At 43.0% G+C, this 18,616-nt stretch overlaps 1 protein-coding gene across 2 annotated transcripts in view; it reads right to left on the reverse strand.

Annotated features, from left to right (window-relative positions):
* PLOD2 (procollagen-lysine,2-oxoglutarate 5-dioxygenase 2) overlaps window positions 1–15,705 on the reverse strand; it is a 47,030-nt gene extending 31,325 nt beyond the window's left edge. Inside the window, exons 1-3 of one of the 2 annotated variants that reach the window (XM_082287775.1) lie at window positions 15,486–15,705; window positions 2,705–2,796; window positions 1,119–1,255 (exon numbers count right to left, since the gene is read on the reverse strand). In XM_082287775.1, coding sequence (XP_082143901.1) covers window positions 1,119–1,255; window positions 2,705–2,796; window positions 15,486–15,579 — 323 coding nt within the window. In that variant the 5' untranslated portion in view covers window positions 15,580–15,705. Of the gene's footprint in view, window positions 1–1,118; window positions 1,256–2,704; window positions 2,797–6,448; window positions 6,586–15,485 lie in introns of those variants that run through there. The other variant, XM_082287774.1, reaches the window with a different exon arrangement.
* Between the last annotated feature and the right edge of the window lie 2,911 nt (window positions 15,706–18,616).

An 18,616-nucleotide genomic window follows, 5' to 3' on the forward strand; every position in this document is an offset into this window, starting at 1 on the left:
TGCCTTGTGATGATGTCTGCTGTGCAAATTCTGCCAAGCTCCTGCCTTGAAAAAGTGTCTTTAAATTTCTTCAGCTGTCAAATTTTAAATAAATAAAGCGGGTTAAAAGCTGAAAGAGAACTCTGGAGCAGACATTCCAACAAGACTGAGTAACAGCAGCATGGGTGAACTCACACATGACCCTCTCCAAGCTCACACTCAGCTACCTCTCTACAAGGCAGCCTGTCTGCAACTGGAGCTTCCTGTCCCTGATTCAAGACTCAGTCCCACGCCTTCCTTGAGGGATTATTTCAGACCTGTGACCCTGCTCTAGTTAACATTAGCATGGAAGAGTCTGGTGTCTGCTGCAAGCTGGATTCTGTGAGCTACTCTGATCCTGCTGCTGTCACAGGAGGAAAATAAGAGGAAGAGCAGAGAGAATCAATGGAGAAAGTGTGATTTGAACATGTTTAAGCTCCATGTTTTCTGTGACAGGGAGAAACCTATCTGGCCTCCAGGGACAATGTTCAAGCATAGCTGTGCTATGAGCTATAATCTGGCACCTGCACCAGTACTGTCTCTGCATCCTTCCACCACACAGATCGCACAGGCACCAGGCTACATCTGACACCAAGCCTCTTGTTTCAGTTCTCTAACATGTAAAAGAAGTTCTCCTGTTAAATGCCTTCCTCAGGGACCCATTTTCCAGCTTCCTCCATACCACTGTTACTTCATGGAACAAGGTAATGCCTCTGGTTCCTACTGGCCACTTTACTTCTGGAGCTGCTTTTGCTTCCCCTCCCATCCACACTCCCAGCCTGCAGCCACATCCTGCTCTCACTGCAGCTGAACAGGGAGAGGAAAAATGCTTGCCTAAAAGCCTGTCAGCTCCCAGTAACATTTTTGTACCCCCTTGAGGCAGCAGAACTATGAACAACTCTTACAGCTGTAAATCTGTTAAAAAGTAACAATTGCTCCAAAAGCAATCTATTTTTATGAATGAAGAAAAAAAGACACAAACTCTCTCAAATAAAACAGCAAGGAACAAAAGCATCATGCAACTTTCAGCATGTCACAGCAGCTACTTTTGCATGTCTACCCAAACTAAAACATAAAGACAAGAAGCCAGGTTTGCTCACCATTCAACAAACAGTACAACCAAGTCCTCTTGATCAGCATAGCTTTCAATGCCTTCTTTCAGCAGTCGAACTTTCTGCCCTCCGCCAATAGAGTTGGGCAGCTCACCACCTTTCCACTCCTCACCTTTTCCAAGAACCTGGAAAAAGGAAAAACAAAAAGGCACTTCTTGCTAGTACCCAAACCCATGAGGCTTTTTTAAAGCAGACCCTTATTGAAAACAGATGCTAAAGCAGAAGCAACACATTAAAGCATAGCAAGCCAGCACTTCCAGCATCGTAAGTTTTCCATGTCTGAAGCAGCATTCATCACAATGACTTCATTGCAAAAACATGAGAGAGACATTTCTTAACCAAATAAGAATCAAGCAATTGCCTGCTACTGCCATTTACTCAAATGTGTCTCCTTCAGAAAAAAAAAAAAGCAAAAAAAAGCTAAGGATTGTTCCAAAATTTGTATTTGAAAAACATTCTAAATGAGAACTTTAAAATTCAATAAAATCACTTTAGGAACAGGAGGCACAAAAGACCTTGGTGGATCAAGGTGTAACTAATTAAAATTGCAAGTTTCAATCCTTTTATACAGAAAGGAAAGGATAGGTTTCCCAGTACACAGCTCACTGCTAAAACTCAGCTAAACATAAAACTCCTTCCCAGCCAAGCACTATAGAAGATTGTATGTCAAAAAAGGAAAGGAAAAAAATAAGCTTTTTATGTGTTTTGAACATAATGTTTTTGGAACGCATAAAGCCTGGAAGAACTACACTGCATGATGTTTTGGACAAATCTGCAAAGCTAGAAGTTGTATCCAGAGCTCGGGCTACTCAGGTGCTTTAGTACAGCTTTATCATATTAGGAAAGGTCTTCTCAGTCCTCCAAATTCAGTGGTAGAAGTCAAAAGACCCAAAAAATTTCCTATTTATAGTGCAGGCACTGTGGTAAGTAAGCAGAAAAATTTCATAACAGCATCTGAATTCCTGGATTTTCTCTTGGCAGAACCAATTTGTGGGGAAAGTTTAGAAGGTTAGTGCCCTCCCTTTTTCCCAAGGTCATGCAGAGGCCAGCTGAAGTACGTGTCATATGGAGGCGTGAAGCAAGGCAGAAAAGGCTGGCAGGAATGACAACATGCATTGTCCTCTCAGAAATTATGGGTTCCTGGGAAACACAGTGAAGTTTTCAGTTGTGACCCTTGCTCCTGCCTTGCAGCAGCGTTCCAGCCTTGCTTAAGGAAAGGGATAGAAAGTTCTGGAGTGCAGTAGAGCTCCCAGAAGTAGTCATGCAGATGAAATCGGCCACACTGAAAAACAAGGCTTTGTGATAAAATATGACAGAACCTGTCAGTGAGGAGGATGCAATGCTGACCACGATAGCTCCTATAGCAGTGGAAGCACCTCCCTCCCATGGTGGTTCAGAGGGAAATCAGCAGGTACATAACAGGGAGAGCAGCAAGTGCCCTACCCACACTGCAGCTCTGCTGGTGTTTCCCTCTGTCCCAGCACACAAGGAAGCTAAGGCAAGGTCTGCTACCATTTACTGGTTCTGTTTTACACCATGGACAGTACAAATACTTGGTACAAAACACACAATACCTTTACTGTGTAGTTGAAATGCTTTGCAGTTTGCATGAAACGGTGAAAGCCATCGGTTTCTTTAGTTGCTACAGTAAAGACTAGTAGTTTATCTGAGGAAGAAAAAGAAGGAACACGTATTAATATGCTTTCAGGGCACAGTTCATAACAAAAAATGCAATGAACAGCACTAGACTGGGGGCTTTATGACTTTCTGTATCTCATTCAAAGAGAGGAGGCAAACACACTGTCACAGTATAGGTGTGAGACATTAGCAAACAACAACTGCTATGGACAAGGTGCTGTATTTAAAATTATCCTCTGGAAGAGGAAGCAAGTAAGTCTAACTACTCTGTAAACAACTAGCTCACAAAAACAAAGCTAGTATGACTACTGGACAGGAAGAAGTCTTCAAAACAAAAATACCTTACTACTTTTCAGTCTGATACAATCCTGTTACCTCTTACCACAGGACTGAGTGGTGCCAAGAGAACTTTACCCAACCCCAGTAGTTCCCCTGAAAGCCAACAGCGCATATTCTTCATGAAAATAAGTCCAAAAACCCCAACCATTGAAACCAGTCCCTCAACAAACAGCATTTAGTGCTTTTAAGTCCTTGGGCAGAGACGAAAGAGCAAGGAGTTTGCTTGGTTGGTTTTTTATTTGGAGCATATGTACATTACAGCACTGCTAATTTTGCCCTCTTACTGCACACAGGCAAGTGGCCATGCAACCAATTTCCTCTTTACATTCCAAAACTTTTAACACAGTTCAAACAGGGTCATGAATTCCCACTAAATAGCTTCCCAATTAAACTACTGAACAACTTTTAGAACCCTATGCAATATGCTGCATAATCAAACTAAATACTTTGAAGCTATGAGAAGGATACTACCCCTATCTAAAATCAAGTGTTTAATCAGGCCAGTGTGGATGCTAGAATACATTGCATGTCCCCAATTCAGCCCAAGTTCAAGCAACAGCTACCCTCTAAACAGAGCCCATGAGATCAATCCTTATAATAAAATAAAATTAATCACCTAAGATGAGTATTCCAGACATAGTGCCCGCTACTGCATTACTTGCCAAAAAAAATCCTCTGGATTTATCTTCTTCAGGCCAGTAACATGTGCTACAAGTGTCTGCTATGGAAAACATTCCTATTAACTATTCAGCTTTGTCCACCACCACAGGCTTAGCAGCCCTCAGACATCATCCTGAGTGTATTCAAACCACTCACCACTTGCCATTTTGTTTTATGTGACACCAGCAAAAGTTAACACAAAAGGTGATGACCCAGTTCCCACTTTGTAGAAGAAATGCACCTTGCAAGTTACTCACGCAATGCTCTGCAGCCAACACTTCAAGTGTACTGGCTCAGGCAAAAATACCTGTCAGAGTACAGACATAGTTTGTAGAGAAACATAAAACCCATGGTTCTAATGAAATTCAAGTCTGTCGGAAGTAGCCACAGCAGACAAACTCTGCAGACCAGTCTCAGGTGGCACCCCTACGGTTTCTGCTGAAATACAGCTTAGACTCAGCCAACAGGTCAGTTCCAGAACATCCTGCCAGGTCAGACAGTGCTCTGGCTACTCCATCCTCAGCAGCAGCTGTACTGGCGTACATGAGGAAGAGCACGGATGAGACAAATACATAGGATACTTTCTCTGCTTTTTCTACCGGTCTCAATTTAAGGGTGTTCCTGTCTTAGGTGGTGTTTCTGCAAATTCCAGAACACCTGATCTGCTTTGTGACCTTGCTCTTCCCTAGCCACTCCTTGAACAGATGTAACCTTTAAACAGTGACAGCATCCTGTGCCCAGTACCTACACCACAAAAAAAATCTGTGTCTTGAGCAGGGCTCCTACAATTTTATCTGACACTGCCCAAATTCCTCAGCTACAGACACTTCTACCTGCCCTCCCCACGACACACAATTTTGTGGATTTTTCTCACATCCTGCTATTGCTTTTTCTTTTTTTTTTTTTTTTTTTTTTGGCCGGGCTGTGTGTGGGAGGCATGTCTGTGAACGGGCACAGCAGACAATCCTAGAGACAACTTTAACTGCTGGCTCTACCAAACCAGACTGACACTCCTGCAATACAATACACAACAAAGAAGAAACTGGAAATACTGTAAATGCTTCCACCAACTCAACTTTAGCATCCAAAAATTTTGGAAAGACAGATTTGGAAGATTAATTGCTCCACCTTTTTCCCCCTGAAGTGCTAGCAGACTTTTGTAAGGAAGAATCAGAAGAAAATCCCCCAAGTACATCTCAAAAGGACAGGAGGACCTCACAGTGAAATGAATTCACACTGACTCACAGAGACACAAACAGAGCAGTAATGGTTCAATACCTTCCAAAGAGTTTATTCTAAAGATCATGCAATTTCAAGTAATTCTACTGAGGTCACCACAAAATGAATAAGGAACATTATGTCTTAGACTATGACTAAAACAGGACTGAGGACAGGGGAGGGTTTTCCTCTATAAAGGAAATTATGACTATTTTTTTGTTAAGGCACTACATTTTCAAATTACAGGGATCTGGAAAACTCTGATCATACCAGAACTGCATCATCACGCCAACCAAATCCATTGTTAAAAGTTTCCCAGGTGACCAGATCACTGACTATAACCATGGACTTTGGTTTGAAGTAGGCATATTTCACACCTACACATTGCTAAGAAATGCTAACAACAAGATTTCAAAAATCTGTACTTAACAACATGATGTAAATGACAAAATGTGGGCTGCATCAGATTCATTCCACAGTTACTAAGTCAAAGAAAGTATTAAAGTAACATACAAGTACAGTTTGGCAAGCAAAAAATAATCTACTGTTCCTTATGGGATATTGTTACTCTTTTAATGGAATACACATTATTCATGTGTTTCAAGATTCACTATGGAGTCTGGTATGTTACTTGACTTTTGTGGAATGGGAGAAGAGAGAAAAATGTGCCAAATCCTACGGGATTTCAACCTGAACTATACAAAATGAAGAAAGCTGAGCAGAAAAATAATGTAGTTTATATTGACAAGAAATGGCAAAAGACCTTGTACTGCACCAATGGACAATGAAGCAATCTAAACAGGCAGCCTGAGTCGGGTTTGCAAACAGCCACAGAACAAAAGAAAGCTATTTTAAAGGTACTATTTACACTGGAAATGTTTTCTTTTTAACATGCTTACCCATGGTCCTTGTTTTTTTTTTTTTTAATTAGAGATAAAGTGCAAATCTCCATGAGACCAAGAACACAGCAGGTGGTCCCACTCCCCCCCACTCACAGGCTACTGAGATGCCACAGAGGGTACAGCTGTCAGCTCCCCTGCACACAGCCTGCCAGAGGCACCTTGGCAGTCACTGGAGGGGATTGCTGAGCTTGGCATTTATTTCCACAAGTCAGTTTGTGTAAAAAGGAAATGTAAACCCTATACTGAAGTTCAACAGGAAAGCATGAAAAAAATCTCCCAAGAGCGCCATGCCAGGTATGCGTTCAGTTACTAGGATGAAATTGTGTCAGACAGATTTCCAGTAGTTACACCCACAAAACAGCTGTTCTGTTTTGAAAACAAGCCTGAGAGGGCATGCATTTAGCCAAGAAAAGTATATCCAGTGACAAACAGAATTCATTTTTACATGCAAATTAGAAACCCTCTAATATCACAACACAAGCTGTGAAAGACAACAACACCGCACATGGAACACATGCAGCACATTAGGAAATCCAGCGAAAGTTTATCAAAACAACTCACTCTTCTACTCTCTTTTTTTTCCTGCTACCTTCGGGGACCTGACTGCATCATAAATGTCTATTTCCAGAAAGAAGATCAATAAACCAGAGCCTTGTCTTCAGTGAATTGCCTGGCAAGGTCTCAGCCAGGAATTGCCATGGCAGGACTGCTTTAAGTAGCAGTGACCTTTCTCCTTGTATCCTGGCAAAGAAGCATGCAAAGAACTACAGTCATTCCTCACACGCCCACATGGTTCTTGTTTATCTTGAATGAACACTCACAGAGATTACTACATAATTTCTACCAGGGGTTGTGGGCACTAGTATAGTAGCTTCAGAGCAGCCAAAACTGAGGATATTGCTCACAGCCACACGGAAGCTGACACTCAGTCCTTGGATTCAAGTACTACAGACTTCTTTGGAGTGGAAGTGAGCTGGAAGATCAAAGGACGTCTGTTCGTGGTACCACATTATGACATTAAAATCCATCTCTGTCTTTAAAACTAGTGGCTTATAATGGTAAACAAATGATGTTTGATACTTGTAATACATTTTTATCCATATTCTAGTGTCTACATAAAACAGCCTACTTTCCTGTTTGCAAATTATATCCCACCCTGAGCTGCTCAAAACAGTAATCCAAAGAACCATTAAGACAACTAAAATACCAAAGAGCACTTTGAAAATCCAGATCTTTTAACACAACACAATCTTCCACTTATCACTCACAAAGGCAATATTAGACTCCTCAAAAAAAATTTGGATTTTCCACTATGAATAGGCGTTATTGACTGAACTTAAAATTCTGTGTCAAATAAAATATTTGATAATCTGCATACTCTGAAAATATGTCAAACAGCTGGAGATGGGAAAAACCTACCATTTACAATGTAACCATGATTGTAAGTTATACCTACAGACATGTATTTGGTTAATGTATTCCAGCAGCAAACAAAGACCTTAAGTACACAATGAGAAAAACACAAGTTTTAAACATATATATATATGTATGTATGTATATACACATCCAGTGAGAGCTTATGACATACACACGCTCAAGTAAGGTAGTAAGCCACCAGAAGAGTTTCTGGTCCAATAAAACTTTTGGCATAAAGAGAGAAAGCGCAGAGCCATCTGACAGCTGTTTATTTTCCCCCTAGGATTCTTTAGAAGCAAAACAATGTGCTGAAATAGCAAACACGGTCATCTTCTTTTCTCAGGAAATAAATGTGCATTACACTGCAGGATGACTGGGGCATGAAACAATACTACTTCATACTTGGGAGTCCTAAAGTTTTTTTTTTATCTGATCTTTATACAATACAGTCATCTTCCGCTCTGCACAGAACGTTGCTGCATGCCTCCACTCATCCCACACTTCACTGCTTCCCAGAGACACAGACTGGTTTCAAAGTCCCACTAACCACAGCCACGATCACATAGTAAGATTGGATTCTCTGCAGTTCAATAGCATGGTTGGATTGATGCTAAAAATGATCCTTGGATGGGAAAAAAATACACTTGAAAAACTCATGAAAGATCAGAAAGTGGTACAAGTGAAAATAAAAGATGAAATTAGAATTAACAGATAGCAAATTAAGAGCCGTCATGGACTGCCAAACACATAGTACATACTGATTTTCTATACCAATACAATTCTTGAGTGAGAGAGAAGGTTTTCTAAGAATCAAGGCCTTTAAGGGCCAGAATTTGAAGAAGCAGACCTTACTGTACAGACCTCAGTTTGATCTGTTTTCCTCTGTATCACAAACCTTCCTTTAATCACTGCACTTCAATACATACATGTCACTGCAAAATACAGAGAGTAACACAAACATTATTTATGTAATTTCCAAAAACTTACAAGATCCTTCTTGGCCAGCTACTAACAGATTTGTAGACATCTTTCTGGGATGGTATAACGTTTTTGCAGAACTAATGGAGGTAGACAGGTATCACCTCTGCTACCACCTGATCTTTATATTGGTTCAATCTCCAGGAAAAAAAATATACTTCTGTCTTTAAGCTGTTGCAAACGGTTTACAACCACAACTGGCATTTACGGTTATCAGGATCACTCCATGCATGGGCTGTCTGTGGATAATTCTCCCTATGCTCTTCCACGTTATTCGTAAACCTTGCTGAAGTTACAGAGCAATAGCTATAGGTATCAAAGCTGCCAGCACTGTTCCAAGCCAGGGAACAGACCTAATAAAGGCAGGAAGCTTTCAGGAGCCCTCTAGGGAAAGAAATACAGAAAGTATTATTTCCCACTTTCAATTACTTTCAAAAACCTGGTACTGTTCCAACTTCCTCAGCCTGCACATGCTTCCTGTTGCAGGGTTCTCCCTCTTCTCACGTGTTTTAAAGGAATAAAGAAGCTAAGTTAGCAGAAACACAGCCATACATTAAGCAAGAGCAGCTCTGAATTTTCTCACAGTATAGAACCTATGTTAGATTAGCACATGCTAACACACAGCCCCTGGACAGGACACTAAAATTCTTTTTATCCTACGAACTGAAATTCCTTCAGGCTTTAATTCACAGCATGCAGTGGTGTGAACGGGCATTTTCCTCTTCCATGCAGACTGACTCAAATGGCGAGTGTGCAGGGCTGCTGCTCACTGCTGTCTTTTATCACATCATTTCTGATGTCACACTGATACAGCATCTAAAACAGTTACAGTAAAATGATCAAATGTTGAACAGAGCCAGCTCAAACCCAGTTAAATAAAAACTCATGACCCACAAATCACAACTCTTTCTGTGTATGTTTATCCATACCTACATACACTTTCAAAGATTAGCAGGTACTCCCAATATACAACTGATTTCAGGAAGCATTTGAAAGCCGATTATGTCTCAGCTCTTAACTTACTTTCTTTGAATTTAGTAGTATTGAATACACAGTCAACAAGAGCTCATTAAGAACTGTATGCGCACTCATCAATCACGCACGTCAGCCCCGAGTGCAGTACTGGTCAGTGCTCAGGCCTGCACTCGCTCTAATGCAAGATTTCCTTGTTTTGATAGTTGAACAAAGCTGAATACAAGCAGCAGTAAAGTGTTTTTCCGTCAGCTCCAGAGGACTTGGATGAGACCCTATGTACTGAGTCAGTTATTCCGTAGTAAAGCAAAGATAAGAGTGTTCCTTAGTTCCCAAACTAAGAAAAAAATTTAAATTTGTAAATGACATCATTGCCATGCATGAAGGAACTCCTAGCTGCCTAACTTCCTGACAAATGGGAAACAGATCAGGTTACAGCTGTTTATGGGTGCCCAGATAGAAATCAAACCACAAGAATCTTGAGAGTGGAGAGGATGGAGCCATGGCACAGGTCGTGTCTTGTTTGAACGCATGGCTTGGACAACTCTGCTATAAACTGTCATCAGAGCTGTGCAGCTGAGAGCAGGACACAATTAGCATCAGCTGGCTAAGTGAGAAAGTTTACTCAGCTTCTGCCTTTTTGTAGCCTTGCCCTCTCTTGTCTCTCTCATAAATATGTATCTGGAGAAGAGCATGCTTCTTCTTAGGCTGTTGTTTAACAAATCCAGCTGTTTAAACAGAAGCAGTCACACACAGAAACAGGCACGGTTAAAGTCAATTTTTTTACAGTTAATCAATCCATCAGTGAAACTCAGCAGTTAAGATTTGCAATAGTGGTTTCTCCTTAGACTAGTCTTTAAAAAAAAAAAAAAAGAGAAATTGAAGCTGGATGTGGGACCATCCTGAAGACCCACAGCTTCCCTTTGCTGTCCTTCGTGCCTGCACTGCAGTTCATGTTGTAAGCAGATGCTACCACCCAAATCAGTCAGTTCATTTGAAAAAGCTGCCCACAGTTTCACATCTGGCCCTATGTCTGAATACAGAACATGTAAAATTCTTCACACAAACACAAGTGACACTACTCCAGAAACAAAAAGAAATCCCATATTTTTCAAAATTCCCTCTCCTGTGTGAACAAGAAATTTAAACTCCACACTTGTGCCCTGTCTTGTGCAACTCAGTCTTTCAAATCATGAAATAAAAACTTCTGTCCTACTTGTGACACAAGACACCACAACATGTCATGTATGATGTATATTTAAGGATGCTTTTAGCACCATACATTTCACCCAGCAACTTCAGGAACTAAAGTTATGGGTCTGGTTCTGATCCAACACACGTACAATGGCTTTACAGTGATGTAACACAGAATTAAGCAAAGTGCTTACAAAGACACCATATCGAAGTTTCATATGAACTAAAAAATCCAAACAATCTATTTTTACTATTTTTTGAAAAACAAGGTAAAAAAAATTAAAGAGCAACACCATCAGATACTGATTAGTTTCTGCACAGCTGATTTCAGCAAGAATGGGCTCATTCAGCACACTAACACAGACCCATAGGTACAGAATTCGTTCTCAAAGGAGTGACACTTAAATGACAAGCCTATTTTTGTTTAGCATTTTTTTGTCTTTGTTTCCTTACAGTTAGTTTCCATTAATTACAAATACTGCAGCTTTAAAAATGTACTTGCTCTTTCATTACAAGAACAGATATATGGGATAAAACTGCAACTTTATGTATTTAGTCTCCTTATCACCAGTATAATCCACATTTTTAAAACCAAATTTGCCTTAAGGAAAAATCTAGAAGTAGTTCTCTAAATCCTAAAGCTACTTATAGTGTCAGGCTGTGACTGCCAGCTTGTATTCCCTGATAGATAAGCATCATTTATTCTCTAGAGCTACATTACCACACGAGACACAATCCTGCTGTAAACTGTTTGGTCAAGCTGTGCTTTGTGCTGGAAGAGCCCTGCTACTGTTTAAATTAAGAGGAATCAAAAATATTCTTCACTTTTCAACCTGTTTGCAACTGGTCCTTCAAAAACTAAAAGAAATTAACATTATAAATGAAAACACCCTTTCTGTGACCATACTTACTCCCCATGACAAGGGACTTCACTTGAGCAGCATGTCAAGTAATTTGTAATCCAGACTGGCAGCTCTACACAAATGGAAAGACATTGCTTTTGATTACACAGTGATAGTGCTAATTCAACAGACAAACTAAACACTTCCTTATGAAAAGACAAAGTCACTTGTGCTTAAGTAAGCAGCAGTGAAGGAACAAGCTAAAAACTTGCACACAAATTATGACTCTCCATAATATGTCACCAACCTAAAGAAAACCCTGAGAAATAATGTTAGTTTAGATCCTTGACAGAAATGCATTTCACACAAACCACCCCCGGCTCAGATAAACACGGTGGTCATTCCACTAAGCCTTTTCAGTGCAATTTACAGCATCCAATATTGATGATAAAGGTCACAACTGTTTTACTTCTCCTTGCTTTAATTAGAAATGCATTTTACAGTCAAAGTTGCAGTAACCCTACTGTATATCACGGAGAGAAGCAATGTCACATCCAACCCTGTGGTGTACTTCCACATCTTAATTATTCCCTCCACCTATGAAAAGAAAGAAAAGCCAGACCAAACAAATCTACTTTTTTTTTTTTTTAGATTTTGCCACAGAGACTGGCACTGTGTGGCCTCTAACCCAAGTGCTTCAGAGAACACAGACTGCAGACCTTGGGTGTCTTCAAGGATGAGTATTTTCCAGGGAAAAATATGTGATGAAAGCACAGCTTTACTGCTCTGCACCTCTACAGCAATGTTTGCTTACTTTTAACTAACTTCCAAACACCCACACCCCCCACTACACACTGTTCCATTTGTCATTCACTATTTATTTCAAAGCTGGAGGCTAAAGATATCTCCGTGAGTAGGTAATTCCCATGTAAGTGGTGCACACTGATGGCATATGCATGATGTGCCCCAGACACAGCCCCAGGAGCTGTCTCCTGCTGGGTTCATCACCCTCTGCTTTTACCCTTCTCCTCTAAGGGGCAGCTTTTTCATACAGTCCTCACAAAAAAGGCACAAAACTCCCAAGAGATCTAAAGGAGGTTTTTCCACAACACAGATTTATGTAGCAGTTTTAGGTACCGTGGTGACAAGAGGAGACAGAAGCAGTGCCGGTAAAGAGGCAAGAGACAGAAAATTGGGCAGAGAGACAGAGGCAGGCACAGAGTGCTGGGCTTATGGCCTCTCCTCCACCAAGCATGCCGAGTCTGTCAGTACTTCTAATAAGTATGTCAGGATGGTTGAATGACTAAATTTTCTTGTTTAGGCACCACAGGTGACCCAGAAGGAAAGGCCTATCGATCGCTGTCACTCAGACCATTTAGACAGCCCAAATTAACAGAAATTGCAGCAGTACATGCTGTATCCCAAAGTGAGTCCTCGCAGAGCTAGACCAGCCAGCAATTACTGCCTGAAGCATTTGTGACCAGCACTTGAGGGACACTGGGGCAGAGGAAAGCCCAGTGGCTCAGTGTGCTCTACAGACAGCTGAGCTGCCACACCGCCCAGCCCAGCTGCTCTGGGAAGCCACCCACACTGCTGGAGCACCCCAAGCCACCCCTCCCACTTTGGGAGCACACAGAGACACCAACAAACCATGGAGCCCACCTCAAACCCCGCCCCACTGCCACCATTACAAGCTGGGCCCAGAGGCCTCAGCATGGCTCCGGCCAAGTCCCCACTGCCACTCTGGGGAACAGACTCAAAGGCTGCAAAGTCATTTCCCATGCAAACAGCTGATTGATAAAACATCCTAGATGAGAACATCATTTACATCTGCTGCCAACAGAGTGCTGGCTTCTCATACAATGACAAATGTTGTTTCCACTGACTTTCTGTGTGTCACAATAAGCAATCTGCAAGCAGCAAGCATGGTGCAATGGAAATATTTCAGCACCGATGTTTTAACACAGAAACTTTTGCATCTTCATCACACAGGAGCCAGCGTTCCCGAGCTCAACAGTGCTCTTCTCTGTGATTGCCTGAAACATAAACCTGCGGCCAGGGAAGGAGCACAGAGAGATTTCTGCAAACCCAAAAAAAGTTTGCCACAGAGCCACACTGATTGCTCCCTGTAACCAGTGCTGAACAACAGGCAGCTCTCCTGCAATTATTTTTCCAAGCCTTTCTGAGTAAAGTCTTATCAAGAAATAAAGATGCAGCTTGGCAGTTGGTTCCAGACAGTCTTGTTAGAGCTTTTGTCTCAAGAAAGCAACGCTAATGGACTGCACTAAAAACTGACATGTAAATTGTGCCTTCACCTGCTGTTTTACACTGAACTGCACAAAGGATCAGGAGACTAGAAATTACAGAACAGATTTCTAGAAACAGAGGCACCATAAGGTCTGCCCTTCGTCAAGTAATACAACGCACACTCGGGGAAAACATTTAAGGGTTAAAACTGGAATAAAAACAAGTAACGCAGCAGGCAGTGTCTGAGGTCAAGAAACTACTCAGAGTGGTTTCAGCAGAGATTTCTACAACTCAGGCTACTCATGTCTGAATTAAGAACAATTAAGGTCCTCCTGCATTAACATCTATATATAAACTTTTCAGTGTTCTTTTGCACTGAAATTTGTGTAGCTTCATTTTTATTATTGATATAGACAGAGCAGTCTATTTTTGGGTTGCTGAATCATACAGTGCTGTCTGGAACAGGGACTCTGCTTTGCACACATTTGAAAAGCAGCAGGATTAAATAAAAATCCTTACCATGCCAGCTATTAGTTTACACCAGTCTGAGAGCCCACACTTCAAGAGCACAGTTAAAAAACCCCATTATTTGAATAGATAGGTTTGAGAGAATAACTGTTTGCCATAACTCATTTCCAACAAAGTCTGACTTACAACCTCGCTGCCCTGAAAACAGGGAGAGGAGCTCAACTTTTTGCTCAAACCTGTCCCTGGGGGGGTGCATTTGGACAGGCAGCAAAGGCTGAGGGGTAACGCTCACCCCCTCCAACACACAGCAACCACACCATAGCCTTCAGAGGAATCCTCTGAATGACCAAAAGTAGCAAAGTATTAAGAAAACTGGAAACTAGAAGTTCATTGAGAGGACTCTGGTATTCTCCAACACCACTTTTTTTAGATTAACTTTTTACACTACTTATCAACTAAATCAGTAGTTTTTGTATCAAAGTTAGAACTTGCGGACAAAACTTGCTTCTCAAATAAAGAAGCCTCCTTGTTCACCCCAGAAGAAATTAAGCTAGATATTAAAAATAACTTGATTACACTCTTGAGAAAACAAGCCAAGAAATGAAACTATTTTGGATTTCATGTGGTAATAACGTAGTGGAACGAAATACCTTTGTATGCCTAGAATAAAAATCAGAAGTACAGACTCTAAACAGTATTAGAGCAAAAAATATGTTTTGGCATATTGTTGGACATACATGTGCTTGGACACCTGTATCTGAGGGAATTTCCTGTACACATTTCTTTATTTTACGTACTGAAGATAAAATTTCTTTGCACCTCCCGGCTCCTTGAAGCAAAAGCCACTAGAGAACATGAGTGAAAGGCAGGGAAGGCTCTGCGGGGCTGGAAGGGGCACTGGAGTCTCCAGCTGAATTCTGCACGAAGTAGGAAACCTCATCAGCAGTTGCTCAAGTTCAGAGAAGCAGTGACTGATGCTATTGCTTTTCCCAGCACTGGAAAAATGTGTTCATCAACACCTTGTCTCGAGGAGACTGACGAAAAAGGGGGGAGAGCGGGCAACAAGAAAGTTTAGGAGGCTCAATTCCCCTTAAGGAATCCTTTTTCTTTTTTCTTTTTTTTTCCCTCGCTTAAGTGGAATTAGGCATCCATGAACTCCTGGTCGGTTTAGGACACTTTCAGCTGCGCGGTTCGTCTCGACGGCAACCTGGGGAGCGCTGCCCCGGCCCCTTCCCCCAGCGCCGAGCCGCTCCGCGTTACGGTGCGGGGCAGAGACGGGCCGGTGGGAAATAAATAAATAACCCGGCAAAGCGGCGGGTCCCAGCGCTCCCTTCCCGGCGGATTTTGCCGAGCCGGCAGGCACACAGCGACCGATGCCGCCCGGCCAGCAGCGCATCCCCGCCGCCCGCACACACCTCCCGCGGGCGCGGCCACCGCATCCCAACGCCCGCACCGCGCCCCAAAGCCCGCACCGCGCTCACCTGCGGGGCCGGGGCGCCGCTCCGCCGCCGCCGGCAGCGCCAGGGCCAGCAGCGACAGCAGCAGCCGCGGCCACCGGGCGCCGCTCCACGCCATCTTCGCCCTCCGCACCCGCCGGCCTGCCCGCGCCACCGGCCCCCGACAGCGGGGAAAAGGGGCGGGCGTGGAAAACCAGAGGCGAGAAAGCGCCTGGGGACCGCGGCGGCGAGACACCGCTCCTCCTCCGCGGCGGGAGCAGCCACGGGCACTCCCCCCGCGCCGGGCTTTATACGGCGGTGGGCGGGCCGGCGCAGCGAGGGCACCGGCGGCGCAACAGGAGCCGCTGCCGGCGCACGGGGCCGCTGCCGCCGGGGAGGGGCGAGCGGCCAAGCCCCGCCTCGGCCCCGCCGCCGCGGGTGCGGCGCTGCACAGGCGCGGCCGCGGGGATGGGGCCGCGGGGATGGGGCCGCGGGGATGGGGCCGCGGGGATGGGGCCGCGGGGATGGGGCCGCGGGGATGGGGCCGCGGGGCCGGGGGATCGGCTCGGCCAGCCGAGTGCGGGGCCGGCCTCCCGTGTGTGCTGTGCAAGCAGTTACACTCGCCTGCCCCGCCAGACACACTTGCTCGGTGCTTTCATTGGCCGTTATGTCCCGAAAATGTGATTTTGTTCGGGAGATCGTGAGCACCTGAAGCCGCTACGCCGTGAGCCAATAGAAACGATGCGACCTTTCCGCCTGTATGCCCTGATGGAATCGGGACCGCACTGCCCATCCACTCTGCTTGAGAAGGACATGTCTGTCAAACACTCCATCACCTCAGCATTCAGCTGACTCAGTTCATTTGTCTAATCAAAACACACAAGACTACACTTCTAACATTAAAGAATAGCCAAAAAAATCACTGAAGCCAAGCACGGTGATGATAAAGGAGGTGTAGTGGCCCACCTCCACTCTTTTTCTTGTTGTGATACAAAGTATATTAAAAAAAAAATACCATAAATGTTTAAAAGTGACATAAAATTATAAAAGCAGATGTGAACCTCTTGGAATCAGTGTAGATTTACACCTTGGAAATTTTATTTGAAGACTAAAGACATAATCCAAGACAAAAATTAGCGGTGAAAGTAAGATTCATGTATTTGAGTTCCACATATATAACCATCAAATAGACACCTCATTTTTTATCCTAAATGTCTCTATAGGCTTAACAGATGTTCTTTTTTGGAGCAATAAAGAACAGGAAAAAAGGGGGAAAGGAAGGGAAAACTTGACCTGGGCTACCACAGCTCTAAGAATTGTGTGCTGTTCTTTGGAACCCAGGGCAGAAATCAGAGCCTGCATTATGCTCCCAGATGCTTTTATGGTTAATTGGGAGAGCTCATTTTTTCTGGATCAGACTGCACAGACAGGAGGGATGGAGAGCAAACCAAATCAAAAGACTGGGTCCTTGGTCTGACGGAGCTCCTGCAGCATAGAGGCCCACGAAAGCAGTAGCTGGGAACAAAAAATGAAATCATGCAATTGATGGAGAAACAAAAAAAGATCCTTCAGTTCTTGGGCAATTACTCATTATGTACTTTTTCCTCCCACCTCTCCCAGGCATGCAGAGATTCACCAGAGAACAAATATGTTTTGAATGCAGACAGTATGACCACATTAAGGCACACATCCATGAGCAGCCTCTGCTCACTCCTCCAAGAACAAGCACTACTTCTGCTGATCACCTCACCACATTAGCTGAAAGCGAGCAATGCCATGGCTGGGATGATCCTGCAAGTACATCCATCTTTGGGTTTGTTTTTTTAATAAACAAGTTCGAGAAATTTGGCTTATGGAAAACAAAGATGGAAAAAATAGTTAATATATCACAGCTGTACTTTTAAGGTAGAAAACAGTTTGAAAGAGCATTTCAAAAGAAGTCCTCAACAGGTCAAACCTCACCTCAGATCCAGAACAGCTTAATGGTAACACTTGTACTGGGAGATACAAAGTGTAATTGCAAAGGTGGGGAAAAAAACCCAACCTCATTGAGAATAAATCACTAAAGACATGTAGAACACACTCTGTACCATCAACCCTGAAAGAAATTACAGACTTCTTCAATAAAGTCTGAGAGGAAAAAAACAGGACCATTGGGTATAATTTCAGAATACCATGGAGATGATGTCATGGCTGCCAGGGATGGAACAGGAATCAGACAAACTTCAGCCCTGAGAACTGAGAGTAAAATCAGTGACTGTCACGTACATACCCAGAACTTTGAGAAATCACAATCATAAGCAGCTACTTTCACCAGAGAAAATACACAGGTCCTGAAACCGCACTGTTGGGTGGAAACCAATGGGCATAAAGAGGAGAGAGCATCCAAGAGGAATCCTAAGAGGCATTTTGTTATCAAAATGTACAAGTAAACAGAAGCAGGGAAGAATGAAAAGAATTGGTGAAAGAACTCTGTAAATATGCAACAGTGAAAGGAAAGGAAATAGCTGGCAAAGACAGATTTCTAAAGCAGGAGGAAAACAGGTTGAGAGAACTGTGATATAAACACAGCTCATACCTGTAAGTGCAAGCTTGGACTAGAAATTTATGCATTTACTTGTCATTTTCCATGGTCTCTTGAAGGCTAATTTCAATTTTAGACTGTTCTTAGAAAATGCAAGCTTTGTCCCCAGAGAAAAAACAGAGCTGAAAGCTACCCAAAACACTGTTTTCAAAGTGACAGATGTGGTCAAGACATCTCTTACCCCCAGAGGCTTAACTCGGACATCGGCTGCTGGAAAGGAAAATGATTGTGAAACTCCAGAACTGAGCTGCACCAGCTGTGCAGTGCCCAGGGGCTCTGTCTTGCCCTGCCCTCACAGACACTTGGGTTAGAAATGCTGCTTTTGTGTACAAATACCAACTTCAAGGCTTGAACTGGCAGATGGTTCTTAGCAGGGTCTTCAGCTCTCCTGATGCTTTTGCAAGCTGCTTCAGTACTGTATTACTGTTACAGTATCTGCAACACTTAGATATCTGACCTCCTAAGCTGAAACCTACCCTCAAACCAAAATAATTTTAAAGAATAACATAGGTAGTATGTAGTGAAATGTCCAAGCATGCCTGTTATGCTACAGAGGTTAACTCCTGAAGCAATTTCTACAGATGTCCCAAGA

The sequence above is a fragment of the Coloeus monedula genome (assembly GCF_965178545.1).
Source record: "Coloeus monedula genome assembly, chromosome: 10".
Classification (NCBI taxonomy): domain Eukaryota; kingdom Metazoa; phylum Chordata; class Aves; order Passeriformes; family Corvidae; genus Coloeus; species Coloeus monedula.